Source organism: Osmia lignaria, chromosome 3, assembly GCF_051020975.1.
Source record: "Osmia lignaria lignaria isolate PbOS001 chromosome 3, iyOsmLign1, whole genome shotgun sequence".
NCBI classification, from domain to species: Eukaryota; Metazoa; Arthropoda; class Insecta; order Hymenoptera; family Megachilidae; genus Osmia; species Osmia lignaria.
In genome coordinates, this window is record NC_135034.1 from 8,860,960 (window position 1) to 8,874,361 (window position 13,402).

The 13,402-nt window shown below is 39.7% G+C and overlaps 2 protein-coding genes and 1 long non-coding RNA gene across 3 annotated transcripts in view; 2 read left to right on the forward strand and 1 right to left on the reverse strand.

Moving 5' to 3' along the window:
• Positions 1-13,402, reverse strand: part of LOC117611180 (uncharacterized) — a 109,080-nt gene that overhangs the window by 13,469 nt on the left and 82,209 nt on the right. Inside the window, exon 4 of the long non-coding RNA XR_013065254.1 lies at positions 2,782-2,858. This is a non-coding gene — a long non-coding RNA (uncharacterized LOC117611180). The remainder of the gene's footprint in view (positions 1-2,781; positions 2,859-13,402) is intronic.
• On the forward strand, positions 1,758-3,459 carry LOC117611173 (uncharacterized). The gene is made up of 5 exons (XM_034339111.2): positions 1,758-2,040; positions 2,102-2,295; positions 2,382-2,992; positions 3,056-3,161; positions 3,234-3,459. Exons 1-5 carry the CDS (start codon positions 1,808-1,810, stop codon positions 3,404-3,406), a joined length of 1,317 nt encoding a protein of 438 aa, XP_034195002.2. The 5' UTR covers positions 1,758-1,807; the 3' UTR covers positions 3,407-3,459.
• LOC117611175 (somatostatin receptor type 2) overlaps positions 8,967-13,402 on the forward strand; it is a 52,739-nt gene continuing 48,303 nt past the window's right edge. The window contains exon 1 of the mRNA XM_034339112.2: positions 8,967-9,199. The gene's annotated coding sequence lies outside the window, so the exon portion shown is untranslated. The remainder of the gene's footprint in view (positions 9,200-13,402) is intronic.

Consider the following 13,402-nt stretch of genomic DNA (forward strand, 5'->3'; position numbering starts at 1 on the left):
ACTTTTACCAAAGATATGAATATATGGTTCAAATCTTCCGTCGTCTTAGACTGTCGCGCTGATTTCAATCGTACAAAGAAACGATTCGATGAAGATAAATCGATGTTTACTGTTCGACAATTCAATGTGTATAGGACGAGTCAAAGTACTTGATGTATCTCTATTTTGTCTTCGACTGAACACACGCGTGTCCTGAAATTCGATCAAGAAGTTCTTGTTCCTTTCTAAAATAGTTGTAGAAAAAGAAAACTTGCATCACCGGGATATTTTACGATCTACCGTTAATAGGAAATCACTATTTCTGGTGATCTATCGTTTCAGTTTTCTTCTCGTGCAGAAATGAAACGATGCAAACGTGGTGTTGACGAGAAAAAGTATAACCGAACCAAAAGATGTATACGTTAAGTTTAACATATTTATTCCGAATTATCAAAAAACCATAGGGGTCCCAGATTTTGCAGGCATACCAAAGTATCCTACAAAAATATCCTACTTCAGGGTTGTCTCCCACTGCCCGTTCAACATCTTATTAATCCAATGTATACAACACGCCCAAGAAACATTTTATAAATCCATTACTTGGCTAGTCGATCGAATGAATTTACATTTAAATCGCCTACGCTGTTCTTTATACATACTATATTATATACATGTATCTATACGCAATTGATTTAAAGAAAAAAAGAAAGAAAGATAACCTCGACTAATTCAATCTATATCGTATAAAGTTACGTGTAGACAGTTTATTAACAATTATTATATTCCTTACTTAAAACGTATTATATATTTCGAAAGAGACAAGTATATTGAAAATGAAGATCTATCATTCTCCTATTTAACTATGAAATATCGAATTATTTGTCAATTATAATGAACGTGAACTTATTGTACACGATTGCCTTGCTCGAACCCTGAGTTACCGTGAGTACAATAACGTTCAGGTGAGAATAGAACACCACGTACAAATTCTTCTATTCGATTGCAATAGCTTTTTAAAAACGGCGTTATTGTACTTGATGAACGCTGAAGAACGAGAAAATGAAAAAAAAAAGAAAAGAAAAGAAAAGATAAAAAAGAGGCAAGTAGTGTGTATGTACTTTACATTATACGAAAATTCCATATAGACGCGAATCTTTGCTGAAATTACGTATTATTAAACTTGAACTTTGCAAACGCATTAACTTGATCGTGTTACTTGAATTAATGTTAACTAGATCCATCGATTTAACGAGTAAACACAAATCGAAACATTTAACGCGTGAATTATACTAGATACACGAAACTTTTGTCAGGCCACACTTTAAACACGACTGTGACTATTTCTAGCGTAGTTCCGGAAGAAATGTATTGGGGACAGATTATTAGTAGTGTAAGCCCTTGACTTTGTATCATTGCGTTACCAAAAATTAAATAAAAGATGGATGTTATATTTAAATTCTCCAAAGTATCATTTATTTATTTTATTCACACCCCTTAGAATAGATATCTTCTAATAATCTAAATCTAAAAGATCTAATTAGATTTTAAAATTTTTTATATTTGTTCATTTCAATGAACACCATACTATCAAAATCTTATATTTATTATAAAAATCTACTCTTTATCTTGAAAATGATTTACCATATCCTTCCTGTATTATCTTCTGTGAATAAGCTAGGAATTTCTTGAAATCCTAGTGAATTTTTGATACTTTCACCTACCTTACCTACAAACGGTCACCAATAATAGGGACATTTAATGATACGGATTTCTATAAATGAAAGCATGTTTGTAAACATTAATGAACCCGTAACCTACATCAGGAGAAATGTGCCGGCCAAATTTTCGCGTTAAACTTGATTTATGCAAGTTTTATAACGATGTACGACGTTACTGTTGGATTTTCATTGATGGTACAAAAATGTGCAATGTATCACATATGACAGAACACATTGGAAAATTATTGAACATCAAAGAACCGTTCCATTTGTTGTTAAATAAAACTGAGTACTTGCCACCTAACGAGGATATTCGTATTGTTAAAGAAAATGAAACGATATTGTAAGTATTTTTGTATGGAATCTATGAAAGAAGTACCATTATTTATGTGAAAATTTTGCAGGGTTTCTCCTGGATCTGGATTGGAAAATGAAATGGAAATATCTACAGAGAATACAACACAAGATATAAGTAGTTTTATGAAAGAAGAAAGAAATAATTCCTTTCAAAATAAACAAATTCAGACCAATTGTTTTTCAGTAAATACAACTGCAGTTCAAACTTTGTCAAATGAAGGTGCATACAAATCGCAAAGTGGTCTGTGAATTTTATTCTTTTAATGTATCAAATAAGTTTTATTTTAATGCTGTGTAATAAATTTTATATGAAAATTTCTGTTACAGAGTTTTCAGGATTCAGTACAGCATGTTATGGGAAAGGAGATAGCGAAGCAAGCAGTGTGGTCAAATCAAAAACTACTGACACAGCTCTGATGGAAGATTTTAATACAGAAAACTTATATCCAAAACGAAAACGCGTAAGGCATAGAAAGAAGAAGACGAAAGAAGTTGAGCAAAGTGCTCCACAAGAAAATGAAAATAAACCAGCAAAGCCTAGAATTATTGATTCTTATCCTGTTTCTTTTGGCAGCCACATTCGTTTTGATAATGTAGATAACAAGGATGTTAAAGAAAACAAAGTAATTCGTACAGATACAATGAATGGGTGCAACGTTAAACAAATATCACCTTCTCATGAACTTGCAAACTTATTATCGTTAGGAAAAAGTTCTACTCCACTAACCTTTAGTAACACCAGAGTGAAGGAGGAACCCAAGGTAGATCACATGTCCGATGGAGAGCCTCAAGTTAAAGCTTCCTCTGAAAATAGAAATGAAAGTGTGGCTGTGAATGAAAAAGCGCAGAATGGTAAAAAAGATTGGTTGGACAAAGATTTTCTCAAGTATCCAATTTTGACAAGAAAACCAGAAGTTTTGGATGTTATAGCTTTTAAGGTAATTATTCTTTAAATCATTAAAATTAAGTTTGATATATTTCTCTATAAGTCTAATTTTCAGATGCTCAAAATTGGAAAAGATTATACGCCACAAATATCAGACTTTATTGTAGGAGAAGTAATATTTCGGAATCCTCTAAATACAGTGTATACATTCAAAGTATTAAGTATGTACTTTTTATCGCCTACATTTATCAATTTTGATGGGATTTGCTTAAATATGTTTCTCATATTTGCAGAAGGATTATCAGAAGTGCAAATACCGCTTGGAAAATTTACAATTATGCAAGATAAAGAAGAACGTGTAATGAATGATACATTTGTAGTAAATTATGCTCAAATGATGGAATCTCGACTTATATCTAGTGGTAGTCCACCTGTTTCAATGCATTCTATTATAGTAGTTACATAATTATACCTTTATTATATATGCCCACGTGGTTATCCACATTCGGAATAAAATACATTGTCTTATTACTATATTAATAATTCGTAAGAATAGAATTGTCATAATTACCTTTTCCTCGTATATTGTGCGTGATATTGTCGGTGCAAGGAATTGTTGAAATTATTTGAACACTTCACTTTAAACGCGATACAATTTCATTTGGATTTTACTTGAATCGAACAATTTCTACCGAATTAATGTTAAAAAAGATTGAGTTTTACTCGTGTGAACCCCGTTTCTCACGGCGTCTATTTTCGCGGATAGTTTTTAAGCACGAAAACTATGAAAAACACGATAATTCGAGTAAATACATATGCGAGATAGTAAAGTTACGTTACTTTTACTCGTTAGGTTGATATTTTGTTTAAAATATGCTTTTTACGCACCTTTTTAGTTAATTTTATAATTCTTTGAGCACTACGTCTTTCCCTTTTGAATAGTAATAACCAACTACGCCACGATACGGCAGAGTCGCGAATTATTTGCGGGAAACGTTCCTATTGGTCGACAGCGAGAGCCAGTTCCACCAATCACATTCAATCCAGAAAGCGCGTAATACGATTTAAAAAAACATTCTTAAGTTCAACCGACAGATAATAGAAGAAGAAATCGAGATTCTCGATCTTAAAATTATTATAATTAATTTATTACTGGCTGGATCTTCACGAAACCTATATTAAAAATATGCTATGGGTACATATATAAAAATATTTTTTGCAAATATCTCGAGAAATAACAATTTATTTGCCATGGTACCTTAATACTTTTTTACGTAGAATGAACAGAGGAATCGATCTGTGCAATAAAAAATATGCATTTCCGTTTAAAAAAATGATGCAGTTGTTAATTGCACATGCACTGTTAGTATTTAAAAAAATCTGAGGACCTACAGATGTAGTGCTCTTCGAGCCATTTATCTTTCTCCTATGGCATTATTTCGTAAATGCATTATTAACGGAGTTATGACCAGAATTATTACCAGAGGTAATCGGGCGATTAAAGGTCGAGCTAAATGAACTGCCATAATTAGCCGTGGAATTTTTGCACCGCTCCTCTTCCTGTCTCCCTTTCGCTCTCGTTTGCTCCAATTCACTGATTACCGAATTATTCCGTTCTACTATTACACGTACTCATACCGACGTCCCCTATCTCTTTTCTTTGACCAGGATTGAATGCTTCATTAGCCGCGCGCTGAATAAAATGACGAAAATTAACTCGATTCACGGCATTAATATGATTCTCGAAATTTTGTATAACAGCGATACTGTATCTTCGGGTCGTAAACGCATTATCCACGATCCACAGCTATTAATTTCGACAAACGGAAATAAAATCACGCTCATAAACTTTGTTTCGCTGATTAAATCGCACGGGTTTCAATATTTCTCTCCGTACGATAGAAATCAGAAATAATATTGTAGATGAATTACAAAATTATAGTCTAGATGAGAAATCTAATTTCTATCCTTTTATATCAGGTCAAGCCACCAGGGAACTTATCGGAGATCGGGGCTCAGGTAACACAAGAGAAACTGATGAAAGACTGATAAAACTTTCGAAATAATGAATATGTTTCGAAGACTATAACTTTGTTTGCGCGAACCAGGGTTTGTACAAACAACGATGTTTTAAGATGTCTGTAAATATACCTGGCTGAAAGCTGAAAATTCTTCCACTCTATTCCAATTCGCCTCTTGATTAGTCTATCGAACGATCCACGCACATTTTCATTCATGTTTCAACGTTGCTGTGATTTCTGTTCAAATTCGCCTACCATCACGTAACAGCCCTTTCGCAAATGTTTGCATCGACCGAATAACGGTGTCTCGGTAATGCCAGCGTGAATAATTCACGAGATAAAGCGGAAGGGTAAATCCGCGGCTGCACTGGCTCTCGCGGGTCCATTCCTACAAGGCGATGAATTTACTTCTACGCTTCGACAGTGAATAATTCCCAGTTAAATTGCGAACGGGAAAGTATGTCGCGATAGTGTAACCTCGAACTTCCTGCTTCCTGTATATACTTTCTTAAAAACACCGGCTACCGATGCAACTTGCATGATTTCCTTATATACCTTCAACTTTTCTCACTTCGACGTCTCGGGGTAATGCATAGTTCCAAAGTCGAGTTACCAACAAAGCGTGTTTGTTTTTGAAACATTTATAAGCCAAATGGAAAAGAATTTCAACGAAGAGGAAATTCAAATTGAAAGCTTCTAGGTCATCCGCGTAACCCTGTTGAAAATTTCATTTCACCGCAATGAAATATTTGCGTGCACAAACCTAACGAAATGGTGTTCAAGGATCGTTCAAACGAGAGTATCTAATTCAGCTTAATTCTCGCGAGAATGGAACAGTTTCTGAGATGCTCGGAAGAAAGGAACGTCGAGGATTGCCGTCTCTCGAATAAATGAGAGAAAATAAATAGCTGTAAGAGGCGTTCAATTCAGTGAAGGAAATATTCATGAAAGGTTGTCGGGTCGGTTGTTCGTCCTGTTCAGGATTTTGACCGAGGATCTTCTCGCTACTCGAGAGGCATAAATTTCAAGCGGTGAAGTTTACGCTGAGCGAACGAGACCGAGGTAAAGTCAAGCTGGAAAAGTGGCATAAAGTAGGCGAAGTGGCTCGTAAATCGAAGCGAATATTACTGTAAAACGTTATTAACATTGCATCGGGCTCTTATGCTTATGGACAAACGGTTATCCATCGCCATAAACCTCTTCGATAAAAAGCAGCGAAAGCACCGTTTTCGAAACGCTATCAAATCTCGGTCAGTTCGAAAAATTCCCCGCTTCAGAATATTTCGTTTCGTTCTATTTTAGGTTTTGCCTCTTGTCCCAGACAAATGGTCTACATTCGACCGGCAAAAAAAGTCTGTAGCAAATAAATCGATAGGAGAGGCTCGGGGTCATCGTTATAAATACTCGGCGCGAGTCGGCTCATAAAAAAGTAATTAACAAATGGAAGAGAGATTCGCGAGTTCCTTGCGATTGAAAATACTCGGAATCGCGTTTGTACATTGCAATACTCGTGTGTTGGTTTCAGTTATCCGCGTTTGTTAAAGAGATATCCCGATAGGGCTTGTGTTTCGCCTGAATATTCATCTATGAAAAAGATTTTCCGGGAAAAAAAAAACAGATTTATGATACGCGAATGATATAGCACGGTGAAAGGCAAGGCGATAAATTGACAAATTTGCATTCTCTTTGTCGAAAATGGAAGACGAACCTCGCTAAAGCACGGATCGCTATAAAGAGTTGAACTCCCAGTAGTATAGCTCAATGGATAGCGCGACGCGTTGCACCAGCGGGCTGATATAATACGTGGATACACTACTGCGAATATCTTTTTTATGTAGCGACCCAATTAGATGCTTTTAGTGTTAAGAAATAGTAATTACACGTTCTAAGAACAAGTTTGTTAGATTGAAACAGTTCCTTTTCCCGAAAGAATAAAGTAGCGTTCCTAGTTCCTGTAATTATCCTAGAAAATAAATGAACAGACTTCTCAGGTAAGCTTCGTCTGAATAATTGCAGGTGCAAAAACGAGGATAAACTAACGCGTGTATAAGGTTGAACTTTCGAATCTCCGATCAGAAAGGCCGGCCTCTGGATCTTGAATCATTCTGGCCGACTCGAAGCGTTCTCTCGACATTTGTCGTATATCAAGCCGGTGAATTTCCTTTCGAGATAACGTCGAGTACAAAGATAAATTCTTTATTCCGACAGTAATGTTCTGCTTCGATAGTTACGTCAGTCTTGTCGTTTCCTCTTTTCGCTTTTACGACTTCAAACTTTCAATCAGCGTTACCCTTCGAGTTCCCGAAAAATCGAATAAAATTAAATCGCGATGTCGAACAACGAACGATTGAAATCGTTTTAAAGAAGCCGGGAAGCGTTCCTCCACAAAATTTCCCTCCGAGGCGTCTGTCGTTCGCGGCTCTATTTACTTAACACCGTGACGGCAACCCGTCACGAGTAAATCTAATTTAACGGCCCATTAAATCGATCGATTTCATTACGAAATCCTGTCGTTGAAGCGGCTAATTTTAGCGGGTCTTTTAGCCCTCTCAAAAGTAGGCGATTCGAACCCATGTATCCTCGATATTTAGTCATTCGGGCATCGATCATTTTAATTCAACACACCTATGCAACTGGATGTTTCAACAACGAAAATATCGCGAGAAAAATAACCTTTTACTTGGAAAAGTAACCGATATGTCTGTTCAGAGAACATAGCTTTTTCTCAAAGAATTTCTACACAGTGTTTTAATTACTGAGTTACTAGATTCGGACAGTGTTGAAATTTACACTCAGATGGTAACGTGATATAACAATGTAGAAGTTTTGTAGCGAACAGGTAATTTAATCTGGCTACACTCGAAACAAGGTATTACGATATTGTTCCACACACGCTTCTCCGCTTGGAATTCGTTATATTGCTCTTCGCAATTCCAATTTCTCGTTTGCTGGTAAAGTTTACCTCTGCTAGACAGCGTTTCTATTATTTCTCGAAAGCATGGACAACGCGGTGTATTTTATAATTAAAGTTACATAAGAGCTGTCGCATTCGGTATGTTTTACGATGAAAAGAGGGAAAGGGACAAGGAAAGTGTGAGAATTTTTGTATAAGAACGCTATAAAAGGAACGGTCCCGAATGAGCTATAAACAGAGAAGAAAAGAAAATTAAGGAGATTGAACTGCTAGGTGTGGTCGTGGGGCGTATCGCGGTCATAAAAGAAATTTTCACTACTACTTTATAGATGGTAATCTGGAAAATTGGCGTGTCTCCTTCCAAGTTATTTACGTTAACCGTTATTGTTACCCTTGCTCTCTATGCAACGTTACAAGCCATTAAAGACGAGAGCAAAGCCCCGAGATCGAGCTACGGGACGGTGAAACGATATCTTGGCGGAAAAGCCTGTTCCCCTGAGATTATTGTTCCACCGTCACCGAGAGTCGCTTCGAAAATTGTAATCCGGATTGCTAGAGAGGGAAAGCTAAGGATGATCTTTGACGATAAATCACATTTAATAACATCGTCGTAAATGTCACGATTTTGTCATCGTAAAAACCAGAAGTCCCGTGCTGTTATAATATTGCATTCCCTATTGTGGTTTCAATGCCGCCGCATCGATTGTCTCGACGTTGATCAGCAAGAGACGTGCCTTGTAATGTCACGCGAAAGGAAAACACACCATGGAAAGCAATCACCGAACAGGAAGATTTGCTCGCGGAGTCGAGCCTTGTCGAGCCACATGGAAGAGGAAGAAGAAGAAGAAGAAGAAGAAGAAGAAGAAGAAGAAAAGGCAAGAGTCTGGCTTTAATTTAATCGGACGAGTGGAGTTGAAAAGGCGTCGGGACGGCCTGCGCAGCCGCCGTGGGTTGCTGGACCACCGACCGCTAGTAGCACACGGCGCGGCGGCGTCGGTGTCGTGGTGTAGTGGTGGTGTTGGTTGTCGTCGTCGCGACGCCCAGTGACCGTGCCGCCCGCGTTTCTCCAGCAGTACGCGTCCACACGTCGCGACGACACGGCTCCTCTTCTTCAGGAGCACGTTTCTTCCGTCTACACGAATTTCCAGCCCCGCGCGCGATCTTTCTGTGCACCCTTGCCCTCTCGCTGCTTCCCGATCCAGATTTCGCGCTTCACTTTTCGAAATTCACGTTTCCATTGCAAATCAACGGCGAGCCGAGACATGTCAACGGCACAGATCAACTCTGGAGGCTGTTCAGGACTCGAAGGGTGATTCTCAGAAAGGTAACAGTGAAACGTGGTTTGTGTTACTTAAAGTTAAGACCATGCGAGACTCGTAAAATTGAAATTTATCGGTGTAAATAGGAGCACGAGGCGGTCGCGTTTCGAAGGATCGAGGTCGAATCTCACATTTTCAGAGGGTATCGAGAATTCCGAGGGGTCCTATAAATGTTTTCGCGAGCTTGTTAACGCTGACGCTCCAACAGGTCGTCGACAGACGGCGTTAAGCGCCTGGGACGAACTCGCAAAACGCGTTTCCTCGGTTCGATAGCGAGTACCGTTGAAACGCGTGTGCGAGCCGTGACATCAATTTCCTTTTCTCCCCTTGTCGTCTATCGGGACCGCGCCGAAAATATACAGGTTACCGAGCAGAGTTCTATGCCCGACAGACGCTCACTCGTAAGCCACGATACATCGCGTTTATTTATGCGCTATACGATGTTTCAGGGGAATTATAGCGACGGTAAGAAAGAAATACGGCCGTGAATAATTCATAGGCTTATAGTCGAACGTTTTGCGGCATTGGCAGCATAAATATTATCCACCCTAACTAGCCGGTTCGAGACCTCTGCCTCTTCGACACACTCGCTTCCCTTGAAATTGATCCTCGAAGAGAACTCGAATCCCGCTGTTGTTTCGAGGGATCGATACTTGGTTGAAAATCATCTACCAACACAATGTAGAACTTCTCAAAGGTTCCGAGAGAAGGACAACCCACGGCCCATCCCTTTCTCTCATGGCAACGATTACGTTGCCTTGGGGTGTATCGACGCTCGCCTTCCACGTGTATCTCTCAAGCCCTACGCTTTCACGTTTCTTTACTGATTGTCAATATAAACGCAAAATTTCGCTAAAAACATCCTGTTGGAAATTTCCATATCCCCCGTTCCTTAGTTGTTTCTATCGAATATCAGGTCGTTCCATGAATAATACGGCTTCCTACCTTGCTTAAAGGATTGTAAGATTCCTGGAATTGAATGCACTCCATTTGTTATTAAAATTCAACGTGAACTCATTCCAGAAATGAATCGGAATCAAAGGAAATCGCAAAAGGGATGTCTTTAGTCTCGCTTCAGATGCAAACGCACCTTGAAAGTAAAAAAAAACAAAAATGGCTCGACCTTGTTGTACAGCTCGATACATATTTTCAGCGTTATTCCAAGGAAACATGCACGTTGTTCAGTCATCCATTTTCTTTAGCTGTCGTTTTCTGGGTCGTTTGTTATTGTATTTGCGGCGCGAAAGTCGTAGTACCGTTTCGACCCTCCACGATTTTTCCACGCTATTCTCTAGTTTCTTTTTTTCCTTTCACCCTATTGGCTGTGTACAGGCACGACTTCCTCGAAGCCATGCGTTTGCCACGTCGTTGGACACACAACCTGCTGCGTTGTGCACGTGTGTGTGTGTGTGTTTTCGTTACGCGTGTGCGTGCGACGGACCGTGTTTCCAACATTCGGTTCGTGTCGCCAGGGCAAATTAGATCGTCTATAAAACGCACCAGCTCGTTCTCTCCACAGGAAGCTGCCGTGACAGCGCTGTAGAAACAACACGCAAACACCTTGTTGCAACATGACGAATGTGTGTTTACGCTACCTAATTCATTTCTTCCGCGTCGACTACGAGAGCTTAGGAAAAAGTATGGTCCCCTTCAAATTTTTCACGGAAATCGTTTATCAAGATTTCCGAATCTCTCGAAATGAAAGGGTTAACTTCTGTGCTTGGAAAACAGCTCGAAACTTCGGTCAATTTGTTTTCTATTATCGAAGATTGAAAAGAAAAGAGAAGGGAGGAGCATTGTTTGCTCCTCGAAATGACATTTATTCGAGGTAGAAAAGAGAGGAGACAAAGGGTTGCTACGTCGCTATGTCGTCACGATTAAGTAAATATCCATCTTAGCTTAACTCGTCGTTGCTTCCAATTAATCAAGGGTAACGCGCGCGTGTGCCAATCACAGGGGGCTCGGATCGATCGGGAAAAGTATCTATAAATTACGTAATACGCTCTAGAGTACGGTCCACGGTGCTATTATGGAACAAATCGATGACGAGGCTGATTGCTGAACCGGCTGGAAAACGAAAGAACCAATGGTAAAAACGTTACCATACAAATGCTTTTAACTTGAACAACGATTCCAATCGCTCCCGACCAACAGCCCATAAATCTTTCCCTTTATTTGCCTGGAAACGACCTTGCTACTTATTCCTTCGTAATTAATCGCGGCAGCAGTAATGGGTACATGTACGTTGAAAGAAAAAGCAAGAAACGCGTTACGTTGACGGCTTGGAAGCATTTTTATCGCGCCGGCTTGATTTCCAGAATGGAGTCTATTACGGGTTTTCCTAAAATCGAAAACAAGTAATGGATGGTTACCCTTTAGACAAAGGTCGAGTCGGTAAATTTCGAGCCTGTACCGTTTTAACTTGCATCGTCTATCAATTATGAGACAGACTGTAGATAGAGCGTGGGTTACGTATAGAAGCATCGTGCAACAGGGATTTCACGATGCTGTCACGAGCCTTACGTAACTCGTTTAACGTTTAATAATCTTGCTTCGGCAACAACGGGATCCCTAAATATCTTTCCGCCAGCCATCGAAGCTCCGACGCCTGTTCCTTCGCGAACGCGAACGCTTCTAACGTCAGAGCAACTAATAAATACATATTCCGAGTACACAGGCCTTCCGACAACCGCGACACCACCAACGCGTTTAGATAAATATGCATCAAGTTGTCGGAGGTGTCGTAGCGGACATGATCGATCGTTCTTCCCGCTTGTCACGTCGAAACCCATCGTAATTATAGTCATAAATTTTGCCACGTCGCGTCCCGTCGTACGAGCGGGGTTAAGGTGCGTTCGTTTAACCGCTTCTATAATTAGAGAAACGTCCGAGACGGCCTCGTTTCCCTCGCGATTTTCCCGTCACAGATCATCGCAGGAGCAAACTCGATTCACGCGTTACGAACCGGAAGAAGACAAGCTAACTCATCGATTTTTTTAAGAATTACGTCTGTGTTCGTCTGGGTTGTATCTCTAGTCTAGTTGAGATAGCACAGATTTACTTGCTGATAGAACAGTTTAGGCAGTCATTATCTAGTTAACACCTCGAGGATAAATTGAGACGATGGAACGATGGAATCGCTGTTCGAAAATTATACGAGTACGGTCGCTTCTAATTTAAACTCTCCTAGGTTAAAGATAAGGATAAGGGAAGCAGGCTCCTAAATCTTCAAATGTTATTTCTAAAAACTATCGATCATTTTCTCGTTTTTACAGCTTTCAACGTGATTCAGTGGTTGACCTCTTTTCAGTTCCAAAATACACATCATACAACAAGACAACGTCTATCTCGTCTATCGATGATGATTTGAAAAAATATTTCAGCACCGAAGGATCTTTTTACAAACGTGTAAAATATCGTCGAAGCCACGACGACGATGGGATGCCGGTATCTTTTCTCGACACGAGGTTATATCTGAAGCATCCCGTTCGATCGTAGAATCTTCAATCTCTCCCTTTCTCATTTACCCTTTCATCTCGTTATTACGAACAATTTCCGACGAGCAAGCGATCCAGGACGTTCTTTCAAAAGACTTCATCGCGCGTACAAGCACCGTAGATCGGCGGAAAAATGCGGTCCGTGATACCAGGCGATTTTTCTTTCGTTACAAGGCACCACGGCTGGCTTTTCTTTATCGATGTTTCTTCACGGTGTACACATTGTTCCGTGGATATCAGCTGCTCGTTTCTTTTTTCGTCTTTCGTCGCCATCAGGCGGTTTCCTCGTCACGAGGCTTTTCGCCCGTTTACCAGCTTCGCCCTTTACGCGAGCAGACGCTCCTTTCTTGCCGGTCTTTCAATAGCTTTGATTTTTCTCTGAAAAACACGAGGCTGCGGTGGCTCTCCCTTTTGATCTCGAAATTATTTTCCTGTCGGCGGTGGCGTCGACGGCGTGAAACGAATTTCATTTGCAGCGACGACGTCAATTAATTTAGGAAGACGAAACGCTTTTGATTCTTTATTCCGACACCTTGCTACGGATTTAACGCACACTTTTATCATTTAAACCTCAGTTGGCGAAAACATCTTTTATTTTTACGATGGTTTTATGGGAAATGTTGGATGTAACTTGCGAAGGAAGAAGATAAGAAATGGAGTGTTTTTAACTTGATCTATGAACTTCGACCAACAACGAAAGCTGAGACGTCG